The 14,926-nt window shown below is 34.2% G+C and overlaps 1 protein-coding gene across 1 annotated transcript in view; it reads left to right on the forward strand.

Moving 5' to 3' along the window:
* Ammecr1 (AMMECR nuclear protein 1) overlaps positions 1 to 14,926 on the forward strand; it is a 108,100-nt gene that overhangs the window by 43,941 nt on the left and 49,233 nt on the right. The window contains exon 3 of the mRNA XM_087902490.1: positions 5,653 to 5,763. Coding sequence (XP_087758616.1) covers positions 5,653 to 5,763 — 111 coding nt within the window. The remainder of the gene's footprint in view (positions 1 to 5,652; positions 5,764 to 14,926) is intronic.

The following is a 14,926-nucleotide window of genomic DNA, read 5'->3' on the forward strand; positions in this document are numbered from 1 at the left end:
ATGTTTTCAGAGTAGGAAATTCAAATGGAAATTATTTCATTTTTGAAATCTGTAGTAAATTGTTGCCCAAAATTAGTGCATTAGATAAGTAAGTAATAAAAATTGTGGTGTGTTCCACTTGTCAGGAAAGAAGCCATAGCTAGTCCATTTTCAGAATGTTGCCGTGTATTAAATTCAGTGCCCACTGCAATATAAATTAGGGAAAGAAAATATGTACAAGTATGTTATTTTTTCCAGTCTAGGTAATCATTCATTCTTATCTAAATTGGACTGTAATAAAAAATAAGACAACCTGTCAACCTGAAACTGAATTTTTAAAGAAGTTTGCTGAAAATGGTTGAGTTAGTCTTGCTAAGGGGAAGAAATGGGTTCTTCATTTCAACAATTGGCAGAATCAGGGTAATCTAAAGTATGCATTTGATTGGGGTGACTATGTCAGTGTGATTAGACTTGATTATAAAGAGAATTCAGAATTTCCAGCTCTGTTAGACTTTACCTCTCCTCCCTCTGGCATTTACCACCTAAATTAGAAATATAGAGATGGGAGGGGAAGCATATAACGCTGTTATTATTTTATTTCTGTGAAGACTAAACCAAAAAAGTATTAGAATAAAGTAATTCTTGTTTCTCAGTTTTAGATATTTATGCTCTTCTGTACTATCTATGCTATCTAGCTGTATTGCTTTAGTTTCTCAGACTACATACAGAGGTTGAAGGGAGAGTATAGCATAAAGCTATGGTGTTTGTTTGGTTGTTGTTTAGTGTATTTTCTTCTATAATAAAAATGGTTTGAACAAAAAGTGTCAAATGCATTTGAACCTTACCTTCTCTCCCCCGTCTCTTCCAGTTTAGCCTATTTTCTCTCATTTCTAGTTACTTTGAGATTCAGATTATCTGGAACCTAAGCATTATTCATTCCGTAATATAAATTGCATAATTAAATGATCAGATCCCATCCCTAGCTGAATAATCATTAAACACGTGTAAGTGGAAAATTTCATTCAGTGGACAGTTTGTGGAGAATAGACAGAAGACCTGGATTTCATGATGACTGTGTAGATACAGGAGAACATGAAATGAGAAGGCAGGGGGAGGTAGAAAGGGTAAGCCATCCTTCTGTTGGAAATCCATCGAGGATGAAATAGTAGGCTTTGCTCTGGGTTTCTAATAGGACCAGTTTGAAAACTTTTATAAATTGGTGTTGATCTTTCTTAAATCAGTGTGGGTTGTGTCCCATTTGGGTTCAAACAACCTTTTCACAGTGGTCACCTAAAACCATTGGAAAACACACATATTAACATTGTGATTCATAAAGTAGCAAAATTGCAGTTATGAAGTAGCAACAAAATTTTATGGTTGGGGTCACTACAATATGAAGAACTGTATTAAAGGGTCACAGCATTAGATAGGTTGAGAACCACTGTTGTAGATGGTCTGGCATTTCTACTGCGTCCTGTCATCTTTTCAGCTAATCTTTGCACTGCCGAGAAGAGGAGATGGAGCAATGGGAGGAGACCGGCCCTTCTACTCATCTATATGGTGAACTGTGTAGAATCCATAGAATTTTCTTACCTTGTAGTAATTTACATGACAGGTGTACTCACTATCTTGGAGATTCTGCCTCACCATGCTCACAGGAAATGGCGTGTGAGGATAAAGTAGCTTTCTATAAGCCTGGAAGAGGATTCTCAAATAACTAAAGTTGATTATAACCTGGATCATGAGATTTTTAGCTCATAAAGCTATAAGTAAAGTTTCTTTAAGCAATGCAGCCTATGATAATTATTATAGCAGCCCTTGCTGACTAATTCAGGATGTAATAATATTCAGCATATTTTGTACTCATGAAAACTGTAATTTATATGGCTTGGAAAGGAAACACACAACTTCTCATTGAAATTTGAAGAGAAATTTCTTACTTTAGTGGTAGAAAGAAGGCACCATCATTTTTATTTTTACTTAAACTTCCTAGATCCTGGAGTTTAGTTGCATGGTATAAAGAGCATAATTGGATTTTTGAACTAAGTTGCTGATGAGACCAAGGACACTTGACAATCATTATTTGGTGGTATAAGAAACAAACTAAGATACAGGGCTTGTCTCTTTCTTTTTATCTGCCTCTAAAAATAAATATCTTGTTGAATGTCCGTAGCAAGTAGGCTTATATTTTTGTGTTGCTGTTGTTACCTGTAAGTTTCATTCTAAACAGAAGTGAGAGTTCACCATGGACTATGATTTTTAAACTTACCATTTTCTGTTTTTGCAGAGAGGTAGGCTTTGCACTACACTATTGTTTAGTAAATACATCTTTCTCAATGTCTCATGTAATTGTATTCCAGTCCTACAAACACCAAACACATTTCTAATGTGTTGTGGCTTAAATCAATAGACCATCTCAGAAGAGGGCAGTGGAAGTGGCATGAAGCCGGGAGAATCCTGTACAGATTTATATTGCTTCTTGTACCGTTATTGTTCCATAGCAGCTACATTTCTGAGAGTCAGTTTTGATCTGACACTACTGGCTGCCAATTGGCAGTGAGGATTCACCTAGATTAGGTGGTTGTTTCCTGTTTCTATGTACAGGCTTAGGGAGATGGGGTTTACTTTCCTACAAATGTTTCTCAACCTCCAAATGTTTTTCAGAACATACGGCACAAAATGTTCAGAAGTAGGATAATTCCTTCAAAAGCTACATCTGGTTACCCTCAGATAAATATTTCCATTAATATTTCAATTCATTTTTGATCCTTCTTGCAGTTTGTAGTATTTTTTTTCAATGTATGTAGGTGGCCTTAAACCATATGGCAAAAGCATTTTCCAAAAACATTCAGTCTTTGCCTTACTATGAACTATTTTCCTTTATTCTTGCCATTGAATAGCTCCTCTCAGCAGGCTCAGAACCCCCCTTTTCCCTTTGATCTGATTCTGCTTATGCTGGTGGCTTAGCTTATGTACTTTGGCAAACTCATACATGTTTTAATACCATATTTAAGAATGAAATCACCTATTCATTTCCTCTGTTTGGAATGAAAATATGTTGTTACTATTTTTAGGTACTACGCATTGAATGTTCCTGCAGGCATTGCCTGGATAGTGTCATTGTTATGCACATGATGCTACCTTTGGGCTCAGTGGTTTGTTATGTATCTATCTATTTTAAAATGCTCAACTGCCTAGATTCCCTTTTTCCCTATTAAATGATGCTTTTAGACACTTTATTTTTAGGTCTGTGAACACCTTTTTAAAAAAAATATAAAAAATATTGGATGTCCGTTTGTAAATGACATGTGAGAGACCTAAACATTTACAGAAAAACTTTCTAATGTCTATTAAAAGTCTGAATTCTTACATCTTCAAACATCTTAGAAGTGTCATTCCCTCCCCTTCTTGACAGCTGCTTTACTGCAATCTGAACTCTCAAAGTGGGTATTACTTAGGGCAGGAAAAAATAGGAAATAACAGATAATTTTGCATCATCTACTTTACCTGTTATGAGAACTCTTAAGAACACATACTCAATAATGTCAAAAATCCAAAGAATGTTCCATCTGAAAGAGACTACAGCAAGTTATAAAGGCTGTTGTCAGACTACCCATTTCCGGTACAGTTTTTCGTATCCACATGCCCTGGGTTATTGTGAAGTGCCTTTTCTTCCCACGCTGCCTTGCAAAAATGCAATCTGTAGCACCCTTGGCCGTATATTACCAGTTCTTCAAAGGATGAGCATAACATAACAAATAACATACAGTTTCCCCTACCATGTGGTTGAATCCCTTCCAAAATATTTCATCATTCAGAATGATGTCAGTATGTGTGGTTCTCCTATCCTATATATTTTGAGAATTTACTTGAGAAGATGTTATATTATTTTAAGAATGACATGTATGTGTTCTAGTGGGGTAAATAATTGAAGTGGGGTGAATAATTGCTTTCATTTAAAGTGTTTTGGTAAGAAATAAATTCACTCCCATTTCTGTTTTTTAAGTCACTGGTGATGAGAATATACAATGTTGTTCTGTTATTGAAAAGTCATCAGGGTACTTGGGATGCATGGATTTATATAGATTACAGGATGACTAACTTCACTGTGTCAAAGCTATCAGAGGACCTGTCTTCTGTAGGGATATTGTCTAGTCAGTGTGATGAGAAAGAGTTGATGACATTGCTGTCCATAGGAGTGGTTGCAGATGTGGACTACACTAAGTTGGAAAATGGAAAAATAAAGAGGTTAAATTTATCTTAAAGAATGTATAAATCTTTTGATGCTAGTGTTTCTCTGAGTAATGAAGAGAGATCATGATAGTGTAATTGCCACTTAATTTTTGTCTTTTTAAGAACTAACTGCTAATCAAGAGGATTTAGAGGAAAATTTTCAAAAGGATGGTTATAATCTCAAATTATTTTTATATAGCACATAACAGCTGAAAAGCAGAAAAGTTGGGCTGTCTTTTTTGTATTTACTTTAATACCTTTAGTATAAGTCATCTGGTGCCTGAACGTCATGTTTGCCCTGATACTGCAGTCATGGTTTTCATTGCTACTGAACATTGAGTTTGTGGAAGAAGTGAAATTGCCATAATGTGCCCTGGCTTGTCTGTGGGATTTGTTTGGGACCTAGTCTGCTATTGTGCCTATTTGTCAAAACTTGCCATAATTTAAATGTTTGAGGTGAATGGTTAAACTTCTTTAAGGGAATATCTTGTTTCCCAAAGAACATTAATTTTAAAGTGAGGATGTTCTCTAACACACTACTGAATAATGAGTAATATATAAAATATGGTATAGCCCCATAAATCTAAATATTTTAGGAAGCAGAATATATCATGCCACTATCATTGTGAATATTCATAGTAATACAGATCCCTTTACCTGTGGTGTATTTATATTTTTGCAGAATGTCCTAAAGCGTGTAGATTATACAATGTTATTTGAATTGCAGCATAATTTTTTTCAGACTTAATCGTTTAAAGGTATTTGCTAATTAATGTTTGCAGTTCACTTCACCTATCTGAACCATTCTGACTTTACTAGGGCAAACTGAAGATTAGGAGGTCTGATGAAATGTTTTCCTATCCCTGTAGCTTAATTGATGCCGTTTTTGGCATGGTTTATAATGCTTCTTTTCGTCTGCCTTGTGTTAGTTAGCTGTGACTGTGTCTGTCTCTGCGCTGGCTTCCTGCAAACCAGTGACTGCCCCTGTGTTTTCAGAAAAGCTGCTTGATTACCCATTACCAGTTTTCTAAATCAGACTTACAAATCAGTCAGTGATCTAGGTTTAAACAGGGAATCCTGCAGACACTGGTAATGAGTTAAAGCTCTGTTTTCAACATTACCAAGTTTGAGTGTTTATTTTACCATGTTTGGTCTTTAAACAAGAAGTTAATATCTTCAATCTACAAAAAATTGTTCATGAGGAATTATTGATGAGGATTAACAAAAATACTTCGGTAAAACATTAATATTGGTGCCTAATGTATAGAAGACATCTCAACACAATGTAGAAAACACTGTTACTGAGCTAAATGTTGAACCCCTTGAGGGCTTGTCTTTAGTCTTTATATCTCAGTCACCTAACCTAGCATATGGTAAATACTCAGTAAACGCTGGCTTGGTTGAATTGACTGATTTACCCTATTTTATGTTCTGTTACAGCCCACTGTTTGTAACATGGAAGATTGGTCGAGACAAAAGATTGCGTGGATGCATAGGTACTTTTTCTGCCATGAATTTGCATTCAGGACTCAGGGAGTACACACTTACCAGGTGAAGACCAATTTTTGTTTCATTTACATCTACTTATAAAAAAAATCTTACAATACTTGAACCTAATACTTTAATTCCTTTTCACTTACTAAATTATTGACATTCCTCTCTCCTTTCTTGTTAGTTTTTTTTTTTCCTTTTTAGTATCCACTTAACTTCTCTTATAAAGTATTATTGCTATGTATTATTATATAAAATGCTCAGGTGACATATATCTTGTCATAGATTTTTAAAGTGATCTTTTTGGTTCTTCCAGCAGGCATCTTATTTTGTTTAACTGGAAAATGAATGACTAAATGTCCATGAGTTACCAAAAGTATTATTTCTATCTTAACAGCCTTTATTGGTTCCCCTTTAGTCCTTTGAAAAAAGAGTGGTTTTTCCTTCATTTCATACATTTTGCTACACTTTTATGTGCTTTAAAACTTCAAAAGAAATCCTAGGAAGAAAGTGATGTCACAGCCTGGCACTGTAATCATTCACATTCACACTTCACCCTCAAGTTAATTGTAGCTTGCTTATTTTGTTTCCTCTAACACAATGAGAAAGTAATGAGTGCCTCATTACACTTTTTAAGACATTGCTCTTAATTTCTCAACTCACAGAAAGCTATCTAACATGCCATCTATTTTTTTTAAAACACAACTTCTAGCAAATTGTGTTCCAAAATTATTTCAGAAGGAGAAAATGTCTTAAATAATGAGCTATTATTAAAGGTATTTCCTGGTTTTGTTCATGTTTTAGTGTGGCTCTTTGACACATGGTTGTAATCTACACAGTACTGATACAATAAGAAATTGGTCCTTGCTAACTAACTATTGGTACTCGGGAGAAGTTGCCTAACTTCATAGGTAAAATAATTCTTGTATTTTTTCTATATATTCAGTATAGGTGTTAGAATGACATAATTATTTTATTTCAAGATTAACGTAAAAATTCATTTTCTTGCTGTAGAATTGTGTAAATTCAGACTTCTAACACCAGTTAATAAAAAAAACTAAGTTTAATAATCTCATTTTGAAGGTATGTAATAGCTCATAGCTGCAAGGTTTTCTCAATGCATAGTGAATTGCAAGAAAAAAATGCAATAGCTTGGGAACACATTTATTGTCTCTTCTCAACTGTGAGAAACTGGGTGTTTGAACTTGATTAGACAGCACAAAGTTCGTGAGAGATAAAGTATCTTTATTTCTGTATCCATCCATCCATCCATCCATCCATCCATCCATCCATCCATCCATCCATCCATCCATCCATCGATCTACCTACCTACCTACCTATTCTTTCTACTTACCTATGTATGCATCTATCTATCTATCTATCTATCTATCTATCTATCTATCTATCTATCTATCTATCTATCTATCAATCATCCATCCATCTGTCATCTATCTTCTGAAAAGAACTCCAGTTCACTAAAGAGTATAAATGCTACCCTTGAAATAAATATTTTTCGATATAAAATAAGATAGATTCATTTGGGGACTTAATAAGTTCTTTAAGTGACTCAATTTTGAGGAAACAGAAACATATGAAATTGCTTGTTTACTACATGTAATGGGTAATTTATTAGACTTTTCCCAGAGTAACTTGTTACGAGGCATACTGGCTCCTTGACATTTCCTGAGAAAGAAAGAGTTCTGTGCCAGGTGAACTTGGGAAACACCATCACCAGTTGATAAATGTAAAAAACTCTCCTTGATTGCAGCAAGTTTCAGGCCCTTGTGTGTAAGTCTTGTTTTAAATCTAAAACTATATAATGCAACACTTTCTAGGCTACAGTTTATTTGACTACAGATCCCCTTTCTCCTTCTACTTCAGTGTCTTATGCTGCTAGGATTCCAAGAAATACAACGTTGTAAACACGAGCCTGTGATGAAATTTACAAGTGTTATAAATTATAATTTTTATTTATGTTTATATACACAGAATTTATAGTTTAGAGTTTCTTTGTGCTTTTAAGTGAAATTGTGGAAAAAATTCCATTATAAATATTCCATACTTTAAAATCTTTTGTGATGGTGGCAGTAGTCACTGGTAAGAACTTGGTTTTTGCCTGGGATATAAGAATATCCAACTCTTCTGTGCTGGCGAATTTATTTTTACATTAATGTGAACTGAGTGAATTTTTCACACAATTAAAAATGTGCCTGCTTTTGTGTACCTTTTTACTCTCGTTGCATTGTGGTTGGTGGCTGGGAACATCCTGTTTACTTTTCAACCTTTTCCTTGTATTTCTATACAGCTTCCTTAAATTGTATATAGTACATTGAAAAGGAATGCATGCATATATACTTACTTTGTGTTTTCTATATATACATATATGTATCTGGTTTGCTTCCCATTTTTATGTGCAATGTAATCTAATTAAAATATTATAAATCATGTTATTTGAAAAATATAAACAAAAGAAATCTTATAAAATTTAATCAGTGTTTAAATTCATTTTAGAATCACAAACTGTATGAAGTCATTTTTAGAAGTTTTAATATTACAGTGCTTTAGAGTCCCAAAAGCATGCTTACATACCCACCCCTGTGTGTGTGTGTGTGTATGTGTGTGTTTGAATGTGTGAGTGTCTAGAGAAATATATTTTGAATTGGTGTTTTTAAAGATAAATAATTTTTGATTAATTAAATTTGTTATTTGACAGTTTTATATAATACATCCTGATTCTTACCCTACTTTCTTTATCTCCAGATCACTGTCAACCCCCGCCTTCCCTACAGGTCTTTTTCCCACATCCATGTCTTTGTTTTGTTTATGACCCACTGAGATTAACCTGGATTTTCTGTATGACCATGAGTTTGAAACGATGTATTGAAGCTTGGTGGTCTTACTAGTTGGTACACAACTGAAGACAATGGCTCCTTCTCCCCTTGCATCCATCCTCAGGCAGACATCATTCAGCAGTGAGGTGCTGGGGCCCTATGAGCTCTTCTCTCATCCTCGCCTGACTCCAACAGTGCATTTGTTTACTACACGCTGTGCTGTTGTTAAGCTATTTCTGTGTTAGACATTGGAAGGACCTTTGTGCTTCTCTCCATAATAACTCTTAGGTATTAATACCTACATTTTTAGTGAGAAATTGGAGATTAAAGAATTTAAATAATTTACTCAGTCATGCATCTAGTGAGTGGTAGAACTCAGATTCAAATTTAGGCCAGGGACTGACTACATATTTTTCACTGTGACGTATATACCCAAATCTCTGTCATGTGTTCCCTTAATGGAAACTTTCATTAAGTTAGATTAAAATAAGACCTTAAAACAGAAGTAAAATTACTATTTTGATTTTATTTCTAGCTTTATCATGAAAATAATGAACTCAAAATGTTACCATGAATTTAATAAGTCAGTAATCAAAAATTTTTCAAAAATTCTAGTCAAGAGTTATGAATAAAGTTTATTTGAATAGTTATTATATAAAAGAAAAATGCTTATGTAAAATACTACTTTGAGATAGGAACTTGTAATTTTTGGTTGCATAGCCTAGACATCAAGAAGAACTCAGAATTTCTAAACATAGCAAATAGTGATTCTTTTGTGGGGGGGTCTAGTCTCCTCATCATAAAGTCCACACCTTACAACCAAACAAATAGAATCAGGTGAACTTAGGACTCTGGGAAGGTATTAACCAGGGAGCAAGTAGGGCAGTAGAATGATGAACCATTCTTTAGTAACAGATAGGTTAAAAATGAGGATATCTAGTTATTTGTTGTCTTCATCCGTGATTAGGTAAACATTCAGTTTTACAGTTATACCTTTCTTATTCTGGTAAAATGTACATAAAATATTTAATAATTTTAAAATATACACTTTTGTGATCATAAATACCTTTCATGTTGTTATGTAATCGTCACCACTGCTTATCTCCAGAACAGTTTAATCTGTCCCGTGGTTAGTGTCTACCTTTTGGCTATTGTGAATAATACTGCAATGAAGATGGGTATGCTAAATACCTGAATATTCCATTAGAAGATAGCTCTCTCACATGACAGCCACATAGCTTCTTGTAAGCCATTAATCTTTTCAAATAGTTCTTTAAAAATTACCAGGTTTTTTTTTAATGAAACATCTTCCCTGGATTAAGTTTTGATTCATAAATGAAGTTTTTAATTGAAATTTTTCATCGTCAAAATGTTTGCTTAATTGAAATTTTGATTTCTTTTAAATTGAAACAAGACTTTATAAATTGGCTGATGATTTTCTCCCAACGATAGAAATACATAATTACAAAGTATGAAAACTTTGTAACAATTACGATGTGGGACTTGCAGGAAGACAACCTTTTCTTTCTCTTGGGAGGCTCATTTAGACAAAAGCAGGAAAGATACAGTGAAGCAGGATGTCGAGTTGAGAGTCACAGATAAACATTCATAAAATACAGACTGGCGGTGAAGTACATGAGTTCCTTCCTTTGCAGTGCCTATACTTTGAAATAGTCGTTTGTGAATAAAGGTAGTCTATAGTGTGTACCATTTTTTTAAACCAATAGCTTATAGTATTTATGTATATTTATAGCTTTTATAAACTAGAAAATAGATCATTTTTGCTACTTAAAAACATACATTTGTATGTAGGAGAATTAGGATTAAGAGAGGAATGCAATCTTTTCACTCAATGAAAATGTCTCATAATTTGCTCTTGAAAGCACAGCTCTCTTTTATTTATTCTTTATATAAATCCATGATGAAAACATGGTATTTTAGAATACAGAAGTGACTGATACTTTGCAAGGACAGGGATGAGACCAGTCACCACACTTACAAGATGACTGTCTTTTTTCTCTTCTATTTCATTGTCCATAGATGTCTCTTCTGAGCAGCTAATTATTTAGGTTATGGCCGGGCCTGGAGCTGGAATCCTCACTATGCTGCTTTTGTTGTGCTCTGAATTCTGAGAAATTAGCAGTAGAGGTTTAGTTCTCTCTAAGAAATGGAGTAACCATATAAAAGGAAAAGAGTCCGTTTTGATTTCGAGTTTTATTTTCTTTGAGTCTGTGCGCCTGAGTGATGTGTATATGTACATATATGTGTGTATGCTGAAATGGAATAACAAGAAAAGCAAGTGAGGGGTTCTTTGCCAGTTACAAAATGTTTGCTTTTGATTAGATTGTTTAAGATATTGAAAATTCCAAACAAGCTTTGCTTTTTACTTTTCTTTGAAAGGTCTTATTTAGATTATGTACTTCTGGGTGACTAGATGCATTGTAAACTGAATTTTCTTTTATATTTGGTAGCATAATCTCTCTTTTTTGTAGAGTAGTATGCGTTTACAACCATTGTAAAGCAACATAATTATGTTTTTCCACTCAGACAGAATAGACTATTATGCGACAATTCTTGAGATTGATGATTTTAGCAATACACATGGCTCATTGTGAATAATTAAATTAAACAAATTCTTTTCTATTTTCGTGTTATATTGGTCCTTACATTAGCATCACCCAGATTGATTTTTAATTAGTGAGTTGCTTCTGACTGTACATTATTGTCATAGCAGCTCATTCCTGAGATGTTGAGGACAGACTATTTTTGTGTCTATGGCAAGACTCCTGGCTCAAGTATGCTTTGGGAAAAGAGATTTATTAGAAATACAATGTAAACTTAATTACCTTAATTTATAATCTATGTTTTATCCTTTGCAAAAAAGAGGATGGTCCGGGTTCTAAAGCTCACAACTGCTGTAGTCATTTCAGCGCAATTACCAAATGAAAATTTGCCAAATTTTATAGATTATTTAACTTAAGGTACAGTTTGGAACCTAGATGATCATATGCTTTTTATTCACTATTACCCTTAGGAACGCATGATGAGGATACTTAGCTACAGAAATCTGAGGTCTTCATTTTAGCTGCTGGGTTAATGCACTCTTTTCATTATCCCAAGGTTGTGCTAATGTGCAGAGATGTGGCCAAAAAGATTGGCCAGCAGAATGTGGAAAGGGAAACGAAAGAGCAAGAACCATTCCCAGTATGGCTAATGGCTCCTGAATTAGAGAGAATTGTCTGAACTCATCTAGCACCTCCTGCTGTAGAAATTAAATGCACTGAATGTATCAGATTCTAATTCCCTATCACATCTTTCAGATCTCCTGCGTCTCCACTTGGATTTCCCCTGCTGCTTTGATTAAGTGCCACAGGCACAATGCCTTAGGGCAGAAAAGCAAAAAGGGCAGTCTGTAAAAAAGCTGTGAGAGAGCTGCAAATGGGGCTTTTTCCATGTCAGGCCTCTTGATTCTTGACTTTGACAGGCAGAGAGTGAAATACAAGAAACTGACTGTATTCTTACATACATCTGTGAACTTAACCTCTTTGCTCCTGTGATGTTGATATTTCTCTTTTTAAATCATGTTTAAATTATTCTTCCTGAAATCTGTGTTTTGCCATAGATATATGGATATAGTAGGAGGAATATGATATAGTAGGAGGAAGGTAAATAAATAATTTCAGTCCTAAGCAGAGTAGGTTTTTGTCTAAGAGACAAGAGAGATGAACACAGACACTTTGCACTGTGATAAAACAGAAACACCCTTAATACAGTTTATACAGTTATTTCAACTAGCCAGTTGTTTTACTAGGTGTAAATTATTTATATGAATTTTTCTAAAAGAATTTATTCAGAGTGTTGTCAGCCAAGTAACCTTATATATGATTTTGGATATTTCAAGAGATTAATAACATTTAATGTTTTTGTTTGTTTCTTTGAGATAAGGTCTCATTATGTAGCTTTGACTACAATGAAATTTGGTGTATAGAACACACTGGTCTTGGCCGGGCAGCGGTGGCACACACTTTTAATTCCAGCACTCAGGAGGCAGAGACAGGTAAATCTCTGTGAGTTAGAGGTCAGCCTGGTCTACAGAGCAAGTTCCAGGATAGGCTCCAAAGTTCCAAAGAAACCCTGTCTTGAAAAACCAAAAACATAAAAAAATACAAAATAAAAGAGAACACTTTGGTCTTGAACTCAGAGCCTCTTGCTTCTGCTTTCTAAGAGCTGGAATTAATGGCATATATCCCCATGCCCAGCACATCATATTTTAAAAAGGGGAAATGAACTTAGTATGAAAAAAATCTTTTGAAATAAAAAGACTTGTAAAAGTGTTTGTGTTGGGCTAGAGAGATGGCTCAGCAGTTAAAAGTAATAACTACCCTTCCAGATGACCCTGGTTCAATTCCCAACCCCCACATATTGGCTCCCAATCATCTGTAAATCCAGCCCTAGAGAAGTACTCTTCTAGCCTCCGTGGGCAACACACATATATGCAGACAAAACACTCATACACATTAAATTTTTTAAGATTAAATTATTTCAAAAAATGTGTGTACATATACACACACATAAGTATGCAAACACACACACACACAAATACAAGCACACACTACCAAAATATATCTAGAACTAAGTTAAATCATAGCCCTATTGTTTGACAGATGATGACAAAAATTAATGTTTTTTTCTCTGATCCATTTACATTAAAGTTAATTCATATTTTGTTGTAGTATAAGCTGATACTCACCTCCTTTTCTAAGAATCCAGAGGTCTCATCATTTCTTCTGATGAAATATTGAATTAGTAAAGCTATGTTAGAATAGAATTATTATCTGACATTATTGTATTAAATGATGCCTAAACTTATACTCAGGTATTTAATATGTATATTGCTTTTTTAGGGGGAGTTACAGAGTCTTCTTACATGTACAGTGCAGCCTCAAAATCATGATATTCCTACCACAGTCTCTGGAGTATCTGGAATTACAGACCTGTGCCTCCATGGCTGGCTTTAAAAGTGGATTTATTTGGTCTGAATATTTCAGTGATAAATATTAGTTCTAAAGTGTTTGAGTCGGTAGCACCTTCACCAACAAGAAAACAGATTTGTTTCTTCCTCTTCGGGAAGAATAAGATAGACATATTGATGTAAGCTCAAAGTGATTATTCTAGAATCTGACACAAACAATACACTTTTTCCACATTTAGGGATGGGGGGTGGTAGGAGCGATGTCTCTAGTGATATGGGTGGTTTAAAATAATAAGTGTTGAGGTTTGGGTATGGCAATTTCATATTAAATTTTTAGCTTTTTTTTGAGCATGAGAAATGCTTTTGAAAAGATTTCCTTAAAAGGCAAAAAGAAAATCTTTCTCTGTGATCCTTGCCCTTCTCTCAGATTGTAAAGTGTTTCATATGTGTATATTCAAAGTAGCAGTCACTGGAAGAAAATTCTTTTTTTATTGCTGATAACAGTTTGTTGTCCTTCTAAGGCCAAACACTGTGTTAGCCTTTCATGTTGCATCAAGAATATATTTTTCTTAGAAACAGCTTCCAGTTATTTTTACATTTTATTTTCACTTTTAAACAAATCACAAATATTGGGTATAAAATGAAGGAACCAAAGAGCTGCATTGTTTGAATTTCTTCTAGTTAACAAAATAAATTATATGCATATATTCATATCCATATATGTGGAGAGAGATTATATAGCACACTTCTTAATATATTTAAAATCTCTAACATGAAGAATATAAAAATGCTGCCTAATAATTGGTTGTGATCAAAAAACTTTTTTATTACTTTTTAGATTTATTTTTATGTGTTTGAATGTTTTGCCTACAAATATGTGCAGCACATGTGTGTGCCTGGTGCCTGGAGAGATCAGAAATAGGCATTGGATCCTCTGGAACTTGAATTACAGGCAGTTGTGAGCTACTATGGGGGTTCTAGGAGACGAACCCAAGGGCTTTGCAAGAGCAACAAGTACTATTAGCCACTAAGCCATCTCTCCAGCCTCATTTTATTTATTTTACAGCCTTTTTTTACAGCCTTTATTTATTTTATTTATTTTACAGCCTTATTTTACACAAAATGAACCTATATATCCACATTCAAACTGTAGGAACATTGTTCAAATGAGATTAGCATATATTGTCCCCATTTCCACCACCTCCCAACTTTTTTAACATTGCCACATTGAAATACTAATTTGTGTCCTTCTGTAGACTAAAAGAGAAAAAAATAAGAAACATTTATATAGAAAATTCTGCAGAAGCTTTCATTACAGGGATTTCCTGAGAGCTCAATTTCCTGTTGCTATACCCAGGTACCCTTATGCCTGCTTTATGTGTTCCACAAAATCAGTTTAAAAGGTTCCAATGGTAGCCAC

The sequence above is a fragment of the Myodes glareolus genome, chromosome X (genome assembly GCF_982192425.1).
Source record: "Myodes glareolus chromosome X, mMyoGla1.1, whole genome shotgun sequence".
NCBI lineage: Eukaryota > Metazoa > Chordata > Mammalia > Rodentia > Cricetidae > Myodes > Myodes glareolus.